The sequence below is a fragment of the Hipposideros armiger genome, unplaced genomic scaffold (genome assembly GCF_001890085.2).
Source record: "Hipposideros armiger isolate ML-2016 unplaced genomic scaffold, ASM189008v1 scaffold_82, whole genome shotgun sequence".
NCBI classification, from domain to species: domain Eukaryota; kingdom Metazoa; phylum Chordata; class Mammalia; order Chiroptera; family Hipposideridae; genus Hipposideros; species Hipposideros armiger.
In genome coordinates this window covers 3193417-3205940 of record NW_017731432.1, presented here as the reverse complement: position 1 = coordinate 3205940, position 12524 = coordinate 3193417, and the positions used below count along the sequence as shown (strand labels likewise).

The 12524-nt window shown below is 52.7% G+C and overlaps 1 protein-coding gene across 23 annotated transcripts in view; it reads right to left on the bottom strand.

The window, feature by feature from the left end:
• Window positions 1–4931: 4931 nt before the first annotated feature.
• Window positions 4932–12524, bottom strand: part of PTPRF (protein tyrosine phosphatase receptor type F) — an 84622-nt gene continuing 77029 nt past the window's right edge. For all 23 annotated transcript variants that reach the window (XM_019643735.1, XM_019643741.1, XM_019643737.1 and 20 more), the window contains 11 exons: window positions 10496–10619; window positions 10150–10325; window positions 9340–9459; window positions 8975–9129; window positions 8602–8887; window positions 8338–8516; window positions 8001–8127; window positions 7674–7799; window positions 7271–7425; window positions 7045–7180; window positions 4932–6649 (listed from right to left, as the gene is read on the bottom strand). In XM_019643735.1, the coding sequence (XP_019499280.1) occupies window positions 6581–6649; window positions 7045–7180; window positions 7271–7425; window positions 7674–7799; window positions 8001–8127; window positions 8338–8516; window positions 8602–8887; window positions 8975–9129; window positions 9340–9459; window positions 10150–10325; window positions 10496–10619 (1653 nt within the window). In that variant the 3' untranslated portion in view covers window positions 4932–6580. The remainder of the gene's footprint in view (window positions 6650–7044; window positions 7181–7270; window positions 7426–7673; window positions 7800–8000; window positions 8128–8337; window positions 8517–8601; window positions 8888–8974; window positions 9130–9339; window positions 9460–10149; window positions 10326–10495; window positions 10620–12524) is intronic.

The following is a 12524-nucleotide window of genomic DNA, read 5'->3' as shown; positions in this document are numbered from 1 at the left end:
TCAAGGAAAGTGAGCTAATTTCCTCATTCTTTACAGAGAGTAATCAATAGATACTGCCTAAGGTGATAAATCAAGAAATAGGTGTTTAAATGTATTGCTGCAAGTCATGAGGGAGCTCCAGAAGAATTAAAATAGGCAACAAAACCAAGAGGTACAGGTGGGAGATCATATAAATTGACCAAATCTCACACGTTTTATTGTGAGGAGTCACCAGGCACCAAGCACCTATTAAAGGTGCAACTTACTGTTTGAAGGTATGATGCTCACTGCCCAAAGAACTAAAATCAGAAGCTCCTGGGGAATGAAACTCGAGTTGGGGAGAGGAGAAAGGAAAGCTTACCTTTATTTTGTATCCTTCAAGAGTCTGAATTCTTTTTATCACATGCATCCATTTTTTTTAAAATAAAAAAGCTATATTAATAACCATTTAAGAAATTATGGCACATCTATTAAGAGTATGTAGCAGCTTAAAAAAAGAAATGACTCTTTAATGGGAATCTTAAAAAAAAAAAAAGAGGGCCGGCCGAGTGGCGCGATGGTTAAGAACTGGCTTGGGATGCCAGAGGGCCCCGGTTCGGATCCCACATATGAGGGCCAGTGACACTGCCCTCCACAGCTAAGATGCTGAACAACAGCTCAACCTGGAGCTGGGCTGCTGTGAGTCGCCGGCGACGGCGTAGGCTGCAGCCCCTGTGGCAGTGGGTTGCCATGGACTACTGTGTGTAGCCAGCAGCCAGCATGAGCGGCCAGCAGCCGCAGTGAACAGCCGTCCAGAAGCCGGCGACTGATCTGCCTCGCCCAGGAAGAGCGCAATGATGGTGCCAACTTGGGCCAGTGAAGCAACGTCCTCCACAACTAGACTGAAGAGCAAAACGACAGCAACTTGTCTGTTCCCCTTCCCCAATTCCCCAGCACTGTTCCATCCCCCCAATTCCCCAATAAAAATCTTTAAAAAAAAAATAAAAATAAAGAGATGCTGGAAAGAAATTCATAATATACTTAAATGAAAAGGGGAATTTGCAAAGATATGAGTAACATGATTCTAGTTATATAAAAAATAAAGTTAGGGCCAGCCGAGTGGCTCAGTTGGTTAAAAGCTCACTCAAGAGGGCAAGCTCTGAGCAACAGGGCCGCCAGTTCAATTCCCAGCCTGAGCTGAGCTGCCAACAGGTGACAGGAAGGCTCAGCGTAAAAAAAAAAAAAAAAAATTTATATACGTGTTTGTATATTCATAGGAAATGATCAGGATATAGACTAAATTGTTGTGACTCCCTCCAGGGGAGCTGGAGCTGGCGGGCAGGGACTTCTATGTGAAAGATTTTTTTGTTTGTTTTTTAAAATATAAAAGTATTAATTGTATAATTTTAAAAGTTTGTCTTTTTAAAAATTAAAGTACTATTAATTCTTTACAGAAAATTAGGGCAATCACCAAGAAAGAAATCACCCAACTTCACAACCCTGGATGTATTTCCTTCTAAATGTTTTTTTCTCAACGCATCTGAGTGTTTCCAGCTATTGGCAGGTAGCTGTGTGAGAAAAGCCCTGGAGTCAGGTAGACCTAGAAATGATAGCAGCTCCACCTCATTCCGGTTGGGAGCCTCAGGTAAGTTCCTCAGCCCTCACCATCAGCCTTTCCCGTCTCAATGGCAACTTCATCCTTCCAGTTGCTCAGGCCAAAACTGTGGGGTCAACCTTGACTTTCTCTCATCCAGTACATAAGCAAATCCTTAGTTTGACTTCCAAGATATATCCAGTATCTGGCCACTTCTCTTCACACCTGGATTTCTGCCCAACTCCTCTCAAAGGCCTGGGAGCTGACCCCCACTTCCCCTCTGACCTCACCCCCTGCTCCTGGTATAACAGCCACACCAGCCTCAACACATCAGGCACACCCCTGCCCAGGGCCTTTGCTCCATCTGCTCCCTCTGCCTGGGTGCTCTCATCTCGAAGACAGTCAGGCACTATCCCTCACCAGCTTCGCCTTTCCTCAAATCTCATCTTTTCAGTGAGGCTTCCTCTGACCACCCCAATAATCAAGCCTTCCCTATGTCCCTGATGCCTCCTCTTCTAATGACTCCAATCATCGCACTTACACTTTCTAAAAAACTATATATACATTTACTTTTCATATGCATCATGTTTCATCCTACTAGAGGATAAACTCTGCAAGGTCAGAAGTCTTTGTTCAGTTCATTGATGTGACTCGTACAGAGCAAATGCTCATTAAGTATGTGCTGAATGAGCGGATGAGACCTAATTTTCTTATCTACCAAAGTGTAATAGGCATAATACGACCCATCCTGTATACTGTTGTGAGGATTACATGAAAAAAACATATATTTCAAATTAGTTGCACAGCAGGGTCACCTCAACTCATATAGGACGGTTAAGGATGGCTTCTGAAGGAAATATTTCAGTGGAGACCTGATGAGGAGTTAGCCAGCTAGAGAGGTGGGAAAGAATGTTTCAGAAGAATAGCTTGTGGTAAGGTATGGAGCTGAGGATATGGTGAGGCAGGCACAAAACTTAAAGAGGAGACTGTGTCATGGCTGGAGGTCTGGGGTGAGAGGTGAAGAGAAAAGATGAGGCAGGGTCCTGCAGCCTCAGAGACAGGTGGAATTTGGGCCGACTGTGACAGGGTCATGTCTGCCAACAGGAAGAATCACTTTGGCCGCTGTGCTGAGAATAGGTTGGCTGGAGCAGGGCTGGGGCAGGCAGACCAGGCAGAAGGCACAGCAGCAGTCCAGATAAGACAGGGTGACCTGGAACAGAGCAGTGGAAACGCAGAGAATCCAACACGTGCAAGAGGGAAGACCAAACGGGCAGGGTTTGATTAGTTGAATGTAGGGGTGAAGGTGCCTGATTGGGAAACAGGGTGGATGGGGGTCGCAGAGAATTGAGTTTGGAGGTGCGGGTTGGAGTGACAGTGAAGGGAAGGGTGGCTGACACCAGGTGATGGAAAGGGCAGGGAACATGGAGCAGACAGAACCAGGTGTGTCCCACCTCTGGCACTTACCTGTCCTGTGGTCTTTGCCAAGTCAATCTAGGTAAACTGTCTCTTCATCCCTGAGAAGAGGGCCTGCTCTCCTGAGTTGTCCTGGGGCTTGGTGATCATGTCCAGAAAGCATTGTGTGCAGAGGCTGCCTGGTGCAGTTCTTATGCTACTGTGTCTCAAGTGACACTATTTCTCTCTCCCTTGAAAATGTTTAATGGCTCATTCTTTCATTTAGCTAACAATTATTCAAGATTTTTAAAGTGTTTTTTGTTTTTTTTTTAAATTGGGGAACAGTGTTTTTTTTCCAGGACCCATCAGCTCCAAGTCAAGTAGTTGTTTCAATCCAGTTGTGGAGGGCACAGCTTAGTGACCCATGTGGGGATCGAACCAGCAATCTTGGTGTTATGAGCACTGTGCTCTAACCGGCCACCCCCAATTATTCAAATTTAATACCATCAAAGATAACGCAATGATGGTGCTGTTTTTCTGAACAAACAGAAATATGCCAGGCACTGAATGAGGTGCTGGAGAAACCCAGAAAGGCTCTGATCCCAGGCCTTGGTCACTTAGCTTCCGAGGGGACAGATGCCAACACGAGCACAGTGAGGGCCGCAATGGAGGTGGCACAGCATGTTACAGAGGTGCATCACCTGACAGGGACACTGACATCCCTTTCACAATCAACTCAAACCCCTCAGCTGTTTCCGGCCCATTTTTCTAGCTAACCCAGGGGTCAGCAAACTTTTGAGACCGAAGAGCCGCCAGGGGTCAGCAAACTGTGGCTTATGAGCCACATGTGGCTCTTTGCGTACATACACATGGCTCTGAAGTAAAATTGAAAATGAAAACTAAGCTTCATTTATAGAATTTTAAAGGATATTGTTCACTTAATGGTGATTATGTAAAAATATATTTATGGCTCTCGAATAATTTTTACATTGTTCTGAGGGACAGGATTGGTTCTTCCAGGGGTCAGCAAACTTTTGAGACGGAACGTACCCAAAGAGCCGCATGTGGTTCGCGAGCTGCAGTTTGCTGACCCCTGTTCTAGCCCATGTCTCACTACCCCATTCATGCTGCACTCCTTGTAATTTTTCCTATTTGTTGGTCTCTTTCATGCTTCCAAGCCTTTGCACAAGATCAGAAATCTTGTCCCACCTTTTAGAAGTAACTAACCTCCACTCACCTTATCAAACACTTAGAATCCAGCTTACATCACTTCCTCCTGGAAGCCTTCCCTGACCTTGTAGGGTTCGGTGCTGCCTCAGTGCACTCACAGCACCTGTGTTGGGCTCATCAGGATACGCTCTACAGTCCGGTCATTGCCGACATGTATTTCTCTTCCCCCACTTGTTCTGGGTCTCATTCATCTGTGTCCCCAGAAGTTCCATGGTTTGACAACCTGGTAAGACTTGCCTGATCACCAGTGGAGTACATACTGCCATGTGTCCAGGGACCAGAGGCCACTAGTTCCACACTGCAATTACAAGAATCTTCACTAGCCAATTTCCTCACTGCTACAGCTTTCACCACCACAGTGCCATCCCCCTCCTTATAGTGGGGGTGGGAAGACAGGGAGGTAAAGGGAGAGGGGGAGTGTAGCTCCTGAAAGGGGGAGTCCCAGTACCCGACTCGGCGACTTAGAACATCCTAAGGCTGAGGAGAGGCGAAGGTATGTAAGCTCCTAGCGAGCTGGGTCCTCTGTGCCGTGCTCTTCACACACACTGAAGGCTGGGGCTCAGTCTTCAGGGTTTGCAACTGTTCTTCTCTGAACATGGGCACCAGGGTTTGCAACTGTTCTTCTCTGAACGTGGGCACCATGCCGAGAGCCCATCCTGTCACAAATACTCAGCAGGAAACCTCCAGAACTCACCCCTAGGTATTGACTTATACAGTCCAGACTCTGGTTCCAGAAAGAGCTGAGACAGAGGCCCAGTTTGTAAGAAATCTGATTATTCAAATTTATTACCATCAAGAATTATGCAATGATGCTGTAGTTTTCTTAACAAATAGAAAACAGACTGTGTATACAACAGTGAACTCTACAGCACTAGCATCCACAAGGTAAAAATGAATGTCTCATCCAACATTACCAACCCTGGATTGTTGATCTTGACCGAGCCTAGCTAGATCTGGAGACGTCTGCTTCACGTCCCTCGGCTACAACAGCTATGCACCCTTCCCCGCCCCCACTTACCTATCTAGATAGTGCTGCCCAGAGGAAGAGGCCCTCTCCCTGCCCCTCAGCAAGCCGAGATTATAAGAGTTGATTATAGTACCATTGAGAGAAGTCCAGTAGTCTTACCACATTGGTTTATGAGGGCATCTTGAAGGAGTGAAAAAGAGAGATTCTCATGGGCTTTGAAAATAGCTGCAAACCAGGGAGGAAAATCCTCTGGCCCCTTCTCTGAGGGCAGACATGTGCTACCAGGCCCACTGGCCTGGACCTGAAGGGCCATCTGTGCCCCTGCTGGGCCCTGAGGTGTGCAGGGTGTGACACACCCTGACCTGTGCCAACTACCTTGGCCACATGGCCAGACCTACAGCCTATCACCACCACACCACACCGTGATGCCGGGGACAAAAGCAAGGCTCTGCGGGCCCAGAGGTCAGCCTGGCAGCTCCCCGGAGAGCCCCAGGCACACGGAGCCATCTCCCCTCTAAGGGTTTGAAGCAGAGGCCAGGATAGGACTCTCTTTCTTTTTTTCTCTTTTTTTCTTTTTTGATTTTTTTTGTTTGCTTGTTTTTTTGTCTTTGCTTTTTTTAACCTTTGCAAACACGATGGTGATGAGGAATCCCTTGCCAGGCTCCCCCAGATGCGGCTGTGGTTCTGGGCTGTGAATGTTAAACACACACTGGAACAGACGACTGGGGCTGAGTGTTTCCTATCTCCTCCCGCCCACCACTGTCTGTGGGGCCTAAAATAAGGCTCTTAAGGAAAAGCAAAACAAAACTTAAAAAAAAAAAAAAATTTGTTCCCTGCATTTGGCTGAAACAGGATCTTGTCTGAAGGGCGGGAAGAGCAGTGGGCCAGGGAGGCCCCCCGCTTAGGCTGGCGATCCCAGCTCCACACACACGAGGAAGGCATGTTTGTCCTTCAGCAGTTAAGTCATACAAAAACAAGAATCCAAGTGAACTCAAAAAAGAAAACAAGCTACACCCCAACCCCTACAGTGGCCCATTCTGCAGTTAAGAGTTTGCAAAATGGAAAATCAGAGGGAAGAGGCTAGAACCCCTCAGTCTACCCCACTTAACGTATAAAAAGGAGGTTGTGCCCCATCCCCACCCCATGAGAAGAAGCATGAGCAACGCGGCAGCAGAACAGAGAGCTCGGAGCAGGCTCCGGGGTGGGCCCGGTGGGCAGTGAGCGGTTGTGGCGCCCACCTGCCGGCCCACCCACTCGCCCAGGGGTTTCTGGGCTCTCTGGTGTGGCAATGTTCCTGAAACGCTGTGATCCCAGTGGGCTGTGCTCTGCCAGCAACGGCATCCGTGCAGGAGGGCTAGACGATGGTTGGTATGGCTCAGAGGAGCTGGGTCCCCTCCGGAGCCCCGAGGCGGGGGCGGCGGAGGAGAGGGGGGCGGTAGTTACGTTGCATAGTGGTCAAAGCTGCCGAGGTACTCCAGGGCTGCGCGGTAGCACAGCTGGTACTGGTCCTGCCGGGACAGGGGGCTGGTCAGCGTGGGCAATGCCAGCAGGTGCCCCAACACACTGCCAAGAGCACTCACACTACAGCCGATGGGACATGAACTCATCCTCTGCTGGCCAGGAGCTGGTGCTGGACCCAGACATCTGCTCTAGGTAGTGTCCCGAGAGCCTAAAAGAACCTCTGAAGGCTCCTCTCTCTCCCTTCCCTACTGCCCACATCCACCTGCTGTCCCCCTGTGTACCCCATAAGGACTATGTCCAACCCCATGAGGAGCCGGGCACACCACTGGTGCTTAGTACAGAGCTACCGAATGAGGAGCACATCCTGCTCCTCCGGCCCCAGCACCAGGCAGAGCGGGCAATGGTCAGTGTTGGCGGCATGTGCCCATGCACCAGCCCATACCTCTGTCTGCACCATGGCTGGTCGCTGTGTGCGCAGGGTCTTCACGGTCTGAAACATGTCCACCACGCCCTCGTAGCGCATCCGCTCCAGGACGATGCTCAGAGTGATGAACACCCCGGTGCGGCCCACACCAGCACTGCTCAGGGACAGTGGCGGGTCAGGGGTCTTGTCCACCTGGCCTGCAGGTCCCCCTGCTCCTGCCCAGCCTTCCAGGGGCTGGCCTCACCTGCAGTGCACTGTGATGGGCCCGTCCTGCCCAAACTGCTCCTTGGTCTTGTGCACCTGCCCGATGAAGTCGATGAAACCCTCTCCCGTCTTGGGTACGCCCTGCTCTGGCCAGTCTGTGAACTGGAACTGCCGGATAGTCCTGGACTGCCCATCCTGGGAGCGGCAGGCAGGACACGGGGTCAGTGCCTTGGGCTGCAGTCCCACCAAGCCAGGAGGGTAGGTCGATGACACAGGTAAGCACCCTGGGAAATGCGCTCCTCCCGGCCCCCACTTCTCACGGGAGCCTCCCATTGCTGCAGCTGGAGCTAGGGTACCATGTAGGCTGCCCCCGCTCCACATGTGCTCAGGCAATTACAGACAAGCTTTCATGCAAATACACAGGCTCCCCTGTGCACACTCACCCGGGCGTCCGTGACCTTGAACTCACGCAGGATATACTGCGGCATGTTGTACTCAGCCATTGGGTCAACGACAAAGTACTGGTAGCGAGCAGAGCGTTCTGCTGGCCAGTACTGATGGCATTTCTCCTGTGGACAAAGGGCCCATCCCCCATGATCAGGCGGGAGGGAATGGGGGAGGGGAGCTCCAGCTTTCAGAGGATTCTGGGGCAGGACCCCTGAGGTGGTGATAATGGGGGTCAGAGGCTATGCTGATGGGAGGCTGGGTGTGAAAGGAGAGAAGAATGAGGGGCTCCCAGGTGTGAGAAGGGCCCTTGGGGGCGGGCTCACCCTGCCCATCTCCCGAAGCCTGGTCAGCATGACGATGATGGTAGAGTTGTGCTCCCAAAGCATGCGCCAGAAGTCCTCGGTACTCTCTGCCAGAGGCCCCTGCGTGGCTATGTAGGCCTTCTGCTGTCTGGGGTGGACATAAGACTGGACTTGCTGGAGGTGCTGTCCTCCCAGAGTCTCCCCAAGACTGCCTAGTCCCTTGGGACCTCACTCAGATCACCTCTCCTCCAGGAAGCCCACACTGGTCTGGACTGGTCCTTCTCTGTTGCAGCCCCAGCCAGCCAGATGCAGGCCTAGGTAACCGTAGGGCTTGGTGGGCAGACATAAGCGTACTGACCTATAACCATCCAGGAAGCTGGCATTGATGTAGTCGGAGCCCTCCACACCCCGGATGGGCTGCAGACACACACGGGTCAACTCATAGGGCATGATGTTCACCAGGCGGTTCTTGAACTTGTTGCAGGGCAGGTTGGCGCTGATGAAGCGGGACGTGTGGGCCTTGGAACTGGCCAGCAGCTAGTGAGAGGGAGAGGCTGGTTAGCCCTGGCTTCCTGCGGGAAATCATCCCCACGACCCAGCCCAGGCCCACCTGTTGGCTCACCTTGAACTCGAGCTCCATGGCAGTCACACTCTCCCCGGGAGGCACTTGGCCCAGCTTCTGGATGTGGGCGTAGAGGTTGCGGGCAGGTACCTCTGTGTGTCCGCACGTGGCGGCCTCCAGCAGCGCCTCGTGGATGAACACGTACTGGTCCTCTGTCTGTACCATGTAGTTCCGCTGCGATCGCATGCACGTCACGTGGCCATAGATGTCGACTGTCTTCTCGTGCTTCATACGCTCCAGCATGGCGTCAATCACAATGAAGCAGCCCGTGCGGCCCACGCCCGCGCTGCAGGACACGGGCTCCACTTGGGGCAGAGGTCCACCCACCTCCCCCCGCCGCCACCGCCCCTATGGTGGTACTATACCCCCTCACCTGCAGTGCACCACCATGGGCCCGGCATCTAGCGGGTTGCAGGCCTTGACCCGCCGCAGGAAGGCCAGGATGGGGGTTGGGTACTCGGGAACTCCATGGTCTGGCCAGGCCATGAACTGGAACTGACGCAGCTCCCGCTTCTCACTGGAGCCACTCTGGGGAGAAACAGCATTATCTAGGAGTCTGCCTGCTACAGGCTCAGGGCGCACTGACCAGGCGATGGCCGTCACAGTGTACTCGCACCCCTCCCTCCGAGCCCCCAAGCTCCGACCCCAAGTTCCCACTCGTCTAGCCCTAGCACACCACACTCAGACTACTGTCCTTATGGGGCCTGGCGGGGGAGCAAGCACGGGGTGGGGCCATACCTTGTGGAGCGCAAAGGTGCGCACAGTGTACGTGGCAAGTTCCACTGTGTCCAGCAGAGTCACCTGAATGAGGCCATAGGTCTCAGTGCCACGGACTGGCCAGTACTGATCGCACTTCACCTGCAGAAGGACAAGCAGGACAGGGTGCAAAAGTGTTTGGAAGTATGCAAAGGCTCAGGGGCCATAGGGGCAGGGGCCCCGGGGCAGAATCAGGGTGGAAGGTCTAGACTACCTAGCTATAGGGACCCCGAGACCCAAATTCTCAGATCCACTGTGCCACCCCTCACCAAACCACCTTACGCTCTCAGGCTACGTTGCCACTCCTGCCCTAGCCAGGGGAATGAGGGATGTAATTGAAATTTATTTATTCATGACCAGATCACACCAGGCACATTTTCTGCCAAATTTACCCATAACGTTTATGTGCCATTTTCAAGCTCTGTAAATTTTACGTTCCAGTCAGTGCTTTGCAGTGCAAAAGCAGATAACAGCAGCTCTTTCCACTAATTAACTTAGGAGATGTGTTAATGCCCCAGGAACACTCCAGCATCTGGGGAACATGTGAACATCTCGAGAACATGCCAGCAACTGGGGAACATATTAACATTCTCAGAAAATGCAGCATCTGGTGCAACATATTAACATCCTAGGAACCCACTAGCATCTGGGGACCATGACAACACCCAGGAAAACAATAGCACTTGGGGAGTTCCTTGAGGAAGCTCTTCACACAGGGACAGAAAAAGGTGCCTAAAGTCACCTGGTGGCTACTTCCCATCCCACCTGCTGGCAGGCCCTGCACAGTCTTACCCGGGACTTCTCCTCCAGCCGCGTCATCATGACCACAGTGGCTGTGCGCTGTTCCCACACCATCCGCCAGAAATCGCCCATGGTCTCAGGCAGTGGGCCCTGTGTGGCAATGTAGGCATTCTGCTTCCGGTAGCCATCGATGTAGTTGGCATTGATGTAGTCGCTGCCTGGGACACCTACGGACAGGAAGGGGCATGGGAGAACGTTGTCCTGGGGCCTGCAGCCACACCCACCACGTCTCCGTGCACGCTAGGACTTGTGGACCTCTTCTGTAGGATGAACTGTCACCCCCGCCAGCAAGGAGGAGGGGAGCAGGGGACGGGAGGGGGCCTCGCCCTGGGCTCACCATCAATGGAGGTAAGGATGACGCGAGAGTGGTCGTAGGCAATGACATTTGCGTAGCGGTTCTTGGGCTTGTTCACCTCCAGGTTTGAATTCTCCCACGTGAACTGCTGTCCCGGGTCAATGGACTGTAGGAAACGGAGGAGGGAGGTGGAGCGATTGTAGGAGCTGAGGTCTACCTAGTGCCCCCAAAGGGGACAAAACCTTTCAGGTGATGCCAGCATCCAGCCTTCGCTCCCAGGCCATGGCCAGACCCTCTGGTCCATGGTGCCAGGGAAGGGTGACAGCTCCAGCTCCCCACGGAGCTCAGGGGCTGCCCCGTCACCTGTCAGAAAGGTGATGGACCAAAGCCTCCTGACCATGGTATCAAATCCCTTTGCCTGGTAGAGTGCCCAGGGGTGGGGTGGGGAGGGGGAAAGTCCCTCAGGCCCTGCACTGAGCTAATAAGATGAGCACAGAACAAGAGGAAGCAGTGGTAGCCAGCCCTAGACACCCACTGCACCACCGTGTCCAGGTCGCCTCCTGCCTCTCGATTTCTCTTCCGTTGTCTCTCCTTCCCCTGCCCTGTAGGCAGGACACGGCGCTCCTCCAGGCTTCATGCCCGGGCCCACTTCGAACTCTACAACCCTTCCTGGGTGATCTCATTTGCTCGCAGGATCTTACCTCTAGGTGCTGAAGCTGCTCATCCCCAGCTTGCAGCCGAGAGTCTCCCCTGAGCCCCCCGTCTACACAGCCAGCAGCCTTCTGGACATCCCCACCTGGAGGCCCCTCATGGGTCCTTCGCTCTCTGCCCTTGCCATGCTGAGTTCATCTGCTTCCTCTGCAAATCTGGGGAACTCAGATGTTGCTGGGAATTCATCTTGGTGAAGGGCACCATCATCCATTTACCCAAAAGTCCCAGCCAGAACCTGCAAGCTGTCCTCGAAACTCCTGTGCCCCTGTCCTGTCAGTCACCATGTCCTGGGGCTCCCCCCCCACCCCCCGGCTCTCTCCAACCTGCTGCCACTGGCCTCAGCCAGGCCACCCCCACTCAGACTTGGCATCTCCCTGCCTCCTCGCGTTGCCCCACTCCATCCTGCAGTCAGAGAAATCCTTATACAACGCAGACGTGATGATCAATTTCCTGCTTAACGTCTTCCGTGGCTCCTCCTCGCCTCCCCTCAGACGTGATAATAACAGCTCAATCCTAGTGAGAACTTACTGCATGCCTGGCCCTGTTCTAAGCACTTTGCATGTATTCCCTTATCTAATCCTCCTATGAAGCAGGTTCTATTATTATCCTCCCTTTACAGGTGGATAGTCCACAGTTCTCTGCATAGCACACGATGTCCTCCATGTTGTGGCACCAGCCTGTTACTCTCCACAGGACAGTGTGCACTGCTTCTGTGAGTTCCCCCAGCACAACCCGCCTCTCAGGCTGCTTGCATGCTGTCAGCCTACCTTCTCTGCACGTCTGTCATATTTAATACTAGGCCATATTGTCCTAGTCCGTGTTGATTATCTGTCTGCACTCATCTCCCCACTGACTGAGCTCCCTGAGGGCATGTCTCCCTATTCCCAGCATGCAACACAGGGATGGCACATGGTGGGTGCCTGACAGTGTATGATGAATGACTGACTGACTGACCATTAAAGGTAACAGAACTATGGGATCCTAGCTGAAGGAAAGCCCACAGCAGGCCGGGGTAGCCAGAGAACGATTGCTGTAGGAGAAGGGTCTTGTAAGGAAAGCTCACACTGGCAGAGAGAGGTGGGCAGAAGGTGGAAGTGGGAACACTGGGAGCCTGGACAGAGAGGCGCAGAGCCTTGTTAGAAGGAAGGGCAGGTGAAGGGCACGGGACTGAATGTGTGTGGGCTGAAGACCATGGAAGGCCGCCCTGGCCAGCTGAAGAAATGAAGGCAGGGAGCACAGCTCACAGGGTTTGTTACCCTCGCAGCAGGGGCTTATGCAAAGCAGGGCCCCGTGGGTGCTCCACAGGTAGAGGCAGCATGCTTTCCTCGCAGCAGACATGCTCATCAATCTGTCTGCCAAG